A 9,738-nucleotide genomic window follows, 5' to 3' on the forward strand; every position below is an offset into this window, starting at 1 on the left:
AAAAATAATCCTGTACAGTACATTTCTTTCCCGACTCACTGTCGTAGTAAGCATTAATACAAATTTTAATTGCAACATACTTTCGGTTGAATACTTCTTATGTACGTCGTGTCGCACTCAATCACTAAGTTAAGTTCGCTTTTAAAAGCCAAATTTTATCGGATACGACAAAAATGTCAACTACAACAGTAAGTGAGAATGGGGTATAAATTAAGTACGTTTGTTAAAAATGTCACAAAAATTGTAACATTCGTCCCCATACAATATGCATCGCCTAGGGAAAATTGTTAGTCTAAAGGACTTTAACATTCTATACTTATTCATAACACCGTGAGTTGTTATTTTCTCATAAATGACCTAAGAAATACCAGTTTGTGGTGGGGCATTAATTCGAATGTAGTCCGTCTAATATCGTTCCTATCATTTGTCGTCCTGATTTGCTTTCCTTTGTCGTCTACGCATGTTGTTTGTTTTTTAACCGACTTCACAAAAAGGAGGAGGTTCTGAATTCGACTGTATTTTTTTTGTATGTTACTCGATTACTCAAGCATTTGTAAAGCGAATTTGATTTGTCTTTTTTTTTCGTGTGAAAGAGGATACCTCAGTATTGGTCTTATTTAAATTTGAAGAAAATATTCCACCTTTAAGGGTGGCAAACTAGGGGATGAATCCGGTTTCGCGCACTTTCCGGTAACCGATTGTTAACTTTAAATTTTTTGTACGCATATAAAAGTCTGAAGTCAGTTCCTTTTTTTAATTTAATTACTAGACTAACAATGATTATTTTTATTGTAAAAACATTGTTTTTGTCTTTTAGAAGTCATGGTTCGATCATAACCGATGGCGAACAAAGCCAGATTGCTGAAAAACAGCTGTAGGCTGAGACTACCTTTTTATCTACATTTCATAAATGTTCTATGCGTACACACTACAAATATGTGTGTGATAAATAAACCTCTATTTGTTTAACAAACAATTGGTTGTAACAAAGGTTGTCTTTTAGCACTTTAATTGGGATATCCATTTAATTGGAATTATTTGGGAATTTGGGACTAACTCGGTCATAGGACTTTTTTGTATAAGGGTGCCTTCAAATTAGATGCTTGTAGAAGCGCTACAGAGGCGCGACGCTGGCGCAGCAATCGCGCGTCTGTAGCGTTTTAATCATTTTTAGTTCACTAATTATAACTACAGTGTTACAGTGTCGCGCGCGTGTTACGACAGTTGCGCTGCAACTGCGCTTCTATAACCGTCTAATTTGAAGGGGCTCTAATGGCATGTCACGTAATCCACACATTGCAACTAAGTTGTTTTGAGCACGTTAATTGAGATATCTAGCATATTGGGACTATTTGGGACAAACTCGGTCATAGAACATTTTTTGTCTAATGGCGTCTCATGTGTAATCCAAGGTGATCGCTTCTGGCGAAAGAGCGTCGGCATAGGGGACATGCAAAGGGTCTGTGGCCCGTATGCTTCCTCGTGTGGCGAGTGAGCTCGTCCGATCTCGCGAACCGCCATGTGCAGCCAGCCCAGCCGCAGGAGTAAGGCTTTTCTCCTAAACAAGAAAGGTATTATTTTATATATTCTATTATAAACATTTAAAAAAATTACGTACATTAAAAACTTAAATACTACGATAAAATACGGTTGCTGTGGTGTTCCATGGAGTGTCATGGAAAGAGGCGGCGGAGCGGGAGCGAGATGAAGACGCTTCTTCTCTTCATATACTTTTCGTACAACAATACTTAACAACTTTTAACTGCCTCGGTGGCCAAACGGTTACCTTTCTGGACTGCCACGCAGAGGTTCCGGGTTTGATTCCCGGGCCGGGAGAAATATTTGTAGTTCCTACATTTATTTATTTCGTGAGTTTGGGTGTAATTGTGTCCATGGCACCCGCGATACAGGGTTTCCTTAGTGTGGGGCTATAAGTGTATCCGTTATTATAGTGTATGTATTGTATGCACCACAAATCTTTGGGGCGTAGGCGTAGACAAAAACAGGGTCTTTTGCCACCCAATGAACAAGGGTTTATAGGTTGGTCAGCGTGCCAAGTATTCCATGCTATTAATGATGGACAACCGTAGGCGGGGCCGTGGATCGTAAACCCAGTCCCATGTCCCCACATATCACATGCCGGAATAACCGTGTGTTTTTAGTGAGTAGGAGCCTCCCATAATCATGCCTATCCGTGATGCGGTGGTATCCATGACGGAAGAAAAAAGTGTAGCTGTGGTAAGCTAAGGTAGTAAGATCAAATGTCCCCCCGGTCGTGCGTTTTGCATTGTATAGCGATTTATACTTTTATCTTTGTACGAAAGTAAAATCTGATAAATTTTTAAAAGTCATGGAAGAAAGGTTTAAGTCACAGTTGTATATCGATGCCTTAATTTCTCAAACTCGTACCTTATAAAGAGTGGTTATTCAGGAGATGACAAAACTTTCTATTTATTTTAAATTTCTTATCAAGGGTGTTAATTTTAATGCATTACTTTAAGAATTGGTAAAAGCCAGTGTGTGGAATATAAAGGAAATGTGACTTGAAATCAGCCTGCAAAATTTGTACATACAATTCATTATTTGTATTTCAGTAACTTTGTGCTTTAAGATACGAGTTTGAGAAAGCAAGGCGACGATATGATGTTAGTAATATAATTATGTGAGGTGGTTAGTATTTTAGAAATAATCTTGAATAAGTGAGTATTTATACTCTGTCTTTTTTGGAAGGAGTAAAATGACAGTTTATTTGCGCAAAAGTGTTGCCCAGTTACAAGCAGCTAGTGATTGCAGTCGATAAATATTCTATCGACTATCGATTGAATGTTGGTCACGCTTACGCATTAATAGCCGAACATGTTTCATTTGTATCAGCATAGGCCCATTATTTGTAAGTTTATATAAAATAAAAGGAGATATCTTAAAGCTTTTCATTTTCATTTCAATATAGATAATCAAATCCACTTGTGGCGGCTCACCTAAAGCCTAACAGAGAACCGGATGAAGTCCATGCAAACGGGCTGATCTGGGGTTAGGGCCTGACTTAGATGATCCGCGAGCGTGCGCAGGTCAAAGTGCCCTTCTCGTATACCCTAAGGGTCGATAGGTAAGGTTCACTATAATCAAAATGAACGTGGAAAGATATGGGGCTGTTCTTATTAAAATGTATATGAATAAAGTAGTAGATCAACTGTCAAAATAGAAGAAAGCAATAACGCAATTAGTATTTATCAGAATATCGTAACATTCACAATGCAGACATTTTTTCACATTCTATCGCTAAAACTGTCAACAACAACTACGTGACTACTTAAAATTTTATGACAACTGGCAACCTTGCAAATGTCATTTTACTCCCTCTTTAAAAAAGACGGACTACTGATAAACATTTTTGTACGTAAACAAATAAACAAACCTGTATGTGTCCGTTTATGTGCTTTGAGATGCGAACTCTTCGTGTAGACTTTATGACACCCAGCTACATCGCATTTGTGGAGCCGTTTACGAATATCTTCGTTATTGTTCGTTATATCCGTTTTTTGGGGCTGGAACAACATAAAAATAATAGAAGTTATTGAAGCGACATCTCTAGTCGGCGATGGTAGCTGTAAAGGTAACTCTCTGAGTGAAGAAATAAATTTCTCACAGACGGCGTTACGGCAAAAAAGTCGTTAAAAATAAAAAAAAACGAAGATGTGCAACAAACACATAGAACGATTCGTTAAGGTGGGTATGCATTAGGCTCGCGCACCGACTGTGCTCCGCGAATCTGCAACTGCTCTATTAGTGGATACGTTAGCAGGCAACGTTGCTCCGCGCGTTGGCGGTTTTTGCGCGAACACAAAGAAAACTATGGAGCAATTGCAGATGCGGAGATGAGTCGATACACGAACCGATGGAGCACTTAGCTTTTTTCGAGTGTTGCACGTAACGTCTCCATTTGAGCGGATACAGATGCGCGGACCAGGGTTGGTGCACGAACTGGACCTTAAGGTCTGCTTCGTAAAACTTATATAAAATATAATAATGAAATGTAATGAAAACAATTATAAGCTGGAACGTATGAAATAGACTGCACTTGTTAAATTCTGTACCTCCAGTGTAAAACGGTTAAACTCAAGTTTATTCAAAACGTGGATTTTGATACTATTGCGTGTTTTTCGTAATGTTACATCGTTTGTTTTGACACTTGTGGTTACGCGATCATTGGCTGCGAAGATAACGATTGCGCAAAGGGATTAATGTTAGCAAAAATTTGCAAGTAATTTGTACAAAATGGTTTATTTTTTATTTATCTCATAAGCAATAGCGACATTCGCAAATCGTATGTTTTAATTGTGGTAAACGTCTACTATTACCAGTATGAAGAAATTAAATGTCGTACGAGTGTTGGTGTAAAGAGATGACACTATATGTATTTTGTTTTATAATACCGACCTAATATTGTGTAAAGCGGTAAAAATTATGTTTTATCGATACCCGCAAACAATTTTAAGAGCGTGAATTTGTGTAAAGCGGTACTATTTTACTTTGATCACTTTTTGATAACTTTTTGTTTCTTTAGATAGACTCTACTTTAACCATTTTATACATTTCCATTTTTTGTGTAAAGTGGTTATAAACAATTTATGTAAGCCAATATCTCTGTCATTTTTGCAAAATACAGGTTCATTTGACAATCAACTTATTACTTACCCTTTATTCTATCTGAAAAGAATTGAAAAAAAAAAATATTTTTTTGTGGATGAGTCAGATAAAAACTGATTCAAAACGAGTTTTCGCTCTCATGTAAAATAGCATTTTTTGAGTTTAACACATTTACACTGGAGGTATAGAAATATTTATACAGAAGGCTGCCATAATTGCCGCAAGCAATTTCTTCAGTTAGGTGAGGAATGTATTCAATATAATTTTTGCGAAAAATTGCTTCTGGTGCCGTGGACTCCCCGGAATTCGTGTCCAAGATTTCTCTTAAAGCCCCTACAAAGTCCCTTAGGTTTAATTCACTATTGTACTACGGCATCATCCAATTTCCGGCGGCACGCATATCTCCTACGTGTGAACAATGAATTGTCCAAGCACGTTTATATTGACCTTTTTATAACACTAGTGTTGCATCGGTGAAGCGTCTTACATTAATTTTGTTTCAGTTTTTACTCTGTAAGATAGCCGTTGGTCTTTCAATAAGTTAAAATAAAATGAAAATAAAAATAACATCTTTATCTTTACCTGACTGCTGGTGATCGTGCGAGTCGGAGCTAGAGCGTTCAATGCGGACTGGAGAAGCAGCTGGTGCAGCTGTATCTCTGTGTTCCCGGGTGGGAGTCTGGACGGTGACACAGCGGGGATGGGCAGGTCCGGAGGTTTCGACCTGAAAGAATATGAACAAATGCGGCGTGATGCATACTGGAAGATATTGAGGAAGGCCTCCGTTGTCGAGCATAACGGTTTTCATGGTGTCGCCATCTCTGAGGTTCCGGGTTCGATCCCCGGCCGGATCAGTGTAGAGAACTCACTTTTTTTTCTAGGGTCTGGGTGTTTGTGGTACAATCACACTTTTGTAAGTAGTAGTACATAACTAAGACTTGTTTATACGTATAATATTTGTTTGTGAATTTATTTCAGTTTCGTATAATTTGCTTTGATCTTGGATTTTTTTATTGTTCTAAGTTTCATTTATTTTGATTTAATTTTGGGTTAAAATTACTTTACGTGCTGAACAACAACGTTATTCTTATTTTTGTTCTTGTAAATGTTTTTATTTGTGCAGTTTTGGGCCGGGTCAGTGTAGAAAACTAACTTTTTTATATTCTCTCGGGTGTGGTTTGGGTGTTTGTGATACCGTCTTTGTTGCCGATTTCCATATCTCTAGTGCTTTAGTTACTTACTTTGGGATCAGAGCAACGTATCTGATTAAGTCTAATATTAAGGTGGAATTTTAGTGACAGTAAGGGCGCGTTCCCATTATGTCGTGACGACAGAAACTCGTGCAATTTAAAGTGTCGTAGCTTGTGTATTTAAATCACATATGGGCAACATGCGGCCCGCGGGCCGCATCCGGCCCGCTGTAAGATATAATCCGGCCCGCGAGACATTTTGAAAAAAAAAACTCAATGAAAAAATATTAAACTAGGTACTTACACTCACAGCGACAGTGAAGCCCCAAACATCTAATCCTTTGATGTTTGCCGCCTCACTCTTTTATGTCTGACATCTATTGACACTAATTACTTTAAAATGCACTAAGCACTTTTAAACGCGGCCTGCGAACCTATTTGCATACTAAAGTTTGGCCCTCAACATGTTAAAGGTTGCCCATACCTGATTTAAATGAACCTGTTCACATATGTATATATCACTTACAACACGATTAACTGTCGTTCGACAGTCTGTCGTGACAATCGACAGTCGTCCGATGATAAATAAAACGTCACGATAAAAATGTGACGACAGATAATCGCAGTGACTGCCATGAACCGATAAATTGTCGTCACGATCCAGTGGGAACAGCTAGACACGACAGTCGTTCAACGATAAAATAATCGTGCACGACACAGTCACCACAGATAGTCGTGATATGGGTACAGGCTAGAAACGAAAGAGTCCGTTGAGGCAAGTACTACCACCATAATTTATGCCACCAAGAGTGATGTAAGCATTACTACGTTCCAGTTTTGAAGGTGGGATCTCTGACATTTAAAACTCCGAGTGACACTGCCACTGTTATGGGTAGATGTGTCAACAAACGACGAGTACCTTACGCCAATTGCTAGATCACTGTTCTAGAAAACTATCGAAATGCATGTAAGTAGAATGTTTGTAGTAATATAATTTATGTTTCATGGAATTCGTAGGAGAACTAAGGTAACCGACATAGCTCGAGGAATTGCTCAGCTGAAGTGGCAGTGGGCGGGGCACATAGCTAGGAGAACCGATGGCCGTTGGGGCGGAGAGGTTCTTCAATGGCGATACTCAGTGGGTAGCACCCAAAGGTGGATCGACGATATGGTAAAGGTCGCGGGAAGCCGATGGATGCGGGCAGCGCAGGACCGATCGCCGTGGAGATCGTTGGGGGAGGCCTATGCCCAGCAGTGGGCGTCGTATGGTTGAATGATGGTGATGATGAATTTGTATGTTTCCCAAAGTGCACTTTTCGGATCAGGTAGGTTGATGTTAAAAATGGAAAGCACCGTAGGTACTCTCCGAAGGTCTTTATTATATGTACTAAAAATACAAGTGTAATTAAGGCGAGTCACAAGAGGAGAAGCAAGAAAAACTTTTTTGCTAGATGAAATGGCTCGGGTATTTACCATTAAATAACGATCTTGCAAAAATATACGATATATTGTCTAAAGCATGTGCTAATTCGTTGCACGGTAGGATGTCCATATAAAATCCCGAATATAGGCTAAAATAATAATCTAAAACGAAATATTTACGTACAAAGTAAATCTAGTTAACACACAATTTTTATATGGAGATATTTCTTAAAGAAGTACTACAGAGAACCGGCTAAATTTTAGTTTTCAACTGAAGCCATACAGTGCTTTTATTTACATTAGCGCAATCCGTTGCCCCGTCAGTCGCCGTCGGGCGCTTGTCGACGACGAACCTGTGTCAAATTTTCTCCGCCTGTTCTCATTTTATTCATATTAATTGTCAGCACGATAAAGCGAAGGTCCGCCATACCTCACTCGCGTTGAAACACTTCGCCTTAACAAATCGTATTCCCTTCACGAGTAAACTGTAGCAGCTTGTCTATATATTGATAAAATAAAGTACTTTGATATAGAGCTTACTTGGTAGGGTGATGTTTGGGCTTCCTGGTGCTGCGAAGATCAGGGCCCACTTTGATTTTAGGTACTTCGTGACTCGACCTGAAATCAGAGATCAGAAACATTGTGTGAACTGTTAGAGTCGGGCGTACAATGTCATTTAGGACAGGAGTGTCGCTTATCACCAGGGGCACTACCTGTTCGTTCCGTCACTTGGTAGTATAAAAAAGTCTGCCAACTGCTGTTGATGTCACTACATAGTCAACGGAGGGCAGTAGTCTGCTTACCCAAAGACAGGCCTAATGTGTATTATTAAAAACACATGATTAAAAATATTATGTCCAAAATTAAAAATTTATAGTAAAATTATTAAAAGTTAAATTTACTGATTATATTTATAAATGCTTAAATATAACGAATGGTAAACGGTGTAAAAAAAATTATTAATATACTCCCGGACACACAAATCGAGCCACCTTGCATTTTTATTCAAATAGGGCAGGACATAAAAATATTGTTATCACCGAAGACACTAGACCCAGTTTTATAAATTCAAATTATCCACAAGGACTCTAGCAAATATACCAATTTCAAAATAGCTTAGTAGTTTTCGATCAATCAAACATTGTTTAAGCTTGGGCCAATTAATACTGAAAATTTTCATTTTCAGTACTGGCTCGACTTACTCCCGGACGGAGTGTATGAGTAGAAAGAAACGAGTGTTAAGTTAAAAACAAATAAATCATGTGACTAAATAATGTGAATAAATAAAAACTGTATTTTGTCTATGCCATATCTAGATTCGGAATGAATATGTCCTAATTCTTACATCAATGTTTTTTGTTTGTTGCGTGTGACCATTGACCTACCAAATGTGACGGCCGCGTCGTGCAACTACCTTCGCAAAATAAATTAATATAGTATTGCAGATAAATTAATCTTAAATCGTATGATTCTAATTTTTATATAAATTATTAGTGCGCTTGTATTTGCTATTAAGTTTGATGTATCTTAAATTGATCTGTAAGTCAATGTATATTCTTAAGACAAAATAAATATTCTTTTCACCTCACTAGCTCGGAAAGGCTTTATCATATTTAATTACCGATGATATGTGGTTCCGTTTGTTTTGTAATTAGATGTTTTGCTGTTTTTCCCACACCACTGAATGCAACAATTAATAAGTAATAGTTAGATATATTATTTTTATTACAATAAATACAGAATATATTTAGAATCTTAGAATAATAACACATAGAAACCTAGTCCGCACACGCTAAGTGAGGGAAATTGAAGCGCGCCCAATGGGCCTACACGAGTGAGCGGGCCTTCAGTGCTCAAGGTCAACTTGCACCGCGAACAGATCAAGAATTTTAGCTAAAAATGACGAAATGTGCGGTAAATGAGTGTAAAAATATGTCAGACAAACATAAAATAGATACTAACATCACATTCCACAAGGAAGTAACGCGTTTCAACTTGTATTTTTATATAAATATTCACTAAAACCGAAAATTAACCTACTACCAAAACTAGCCTACATGAATTTGATTTTTGCCTCACTTATGACAGTTCGTTTGATATGAAACTATAATTCTATGCGTTATTATTCTAAGTTAAGAATATACAGAGATATTTAAAAGCGATATAGGTAAGGCCCGTGACTGCCTGATGAGTTGCCAGGGATGGCCATTATTTCGTCTCTATTTCCGATTTTATTCTCGATGTGTAATATAAATTAACAGTTGGTTTATTTTATTCTTATTATTGTTGACATTAAATTGACAACGATAACTAATTGTGTTTATTAAATTATTTTTATTCGTCGAAAAATTAAAATAATTTCAATAACCAATTACTTAATCACAAAAAATAAAAGTACAAGCAAGAATAAAAATTTATGGGGTATAAATTCAGAACGCATCCGAAGATAAACTTATACTTTCAATTAAAAAAACTGATG

The 9,738-nt window shown here is 37.6% G+C and overlaps 1 protein-coding gene across 1 annotated transcript; it reads right to left on the reverse strand.

Annotated features, from left to right (window-relative positions):
* Window positions 1-846: 846 nt before the first annotated feature.
* Window positions 847-7,900, reverse strand: LOC113232161 (Krueppel-like factor 3). The gene is made up of 4 exons (XM_026466798.1): window positions 7,800-7,900; window positions 5,230-5,371; window positions 3,416-3,545; window positions 847-1,558 (listed from the first exon to the last, which is right to left on the reverse strand). The coding sequence occupies exons 1-4, from the start codon at window positions 7,898-7,900 to the stop codon at window positions 1,386-1,388; spliced, it is 546 nt and encodes a 181-aa protein (XP_026322583.1). The 3' UTR covers window positions 847-1,385.
* Window positions 7,901-9,738: the final 1,838 nt, after the last annotated feature.

This window comes from Hyposmocoma kahamanoa, unplaced genomic scaffold (genome assembly GCF_003589595.1).
Source record: "Hyposmocoma kahamanoa isolate Upper Pololo Valley unplaced genomic scaffold, ASM358959v1 67, whole genome shotgun sequence".
NCBI lineage: Eukaryota > Metazoa > Arthropoda > Insecta > Lepidoptera > Cosmopterigidae > Hyposmocoma > Hyposmocoma kahamanoa.

Coding starts and splice junctions, on each gene's coding strand:
- LOC113232161 (XM_026466798.1), bottom strand. CDS start 7,900: ATGTTTCTGATCTCTGATTTCAGGTCGAGTCACGAAGTACCTAAAATC. Junction 3,546..5,229: donor GCACGATCACCAGCAGTCAG/GTAAAGATAAAG, acceptor ATGTTGTTCCAG/CCCCAAAAAACGGATATAAC. Junction 1,559..3,415: donor ACATAAACGGACACATACAG/GTTTGTTTATTT, acceptor TTTCTTGTTTAG/GAGAAAAGCCTTACTCCTGC.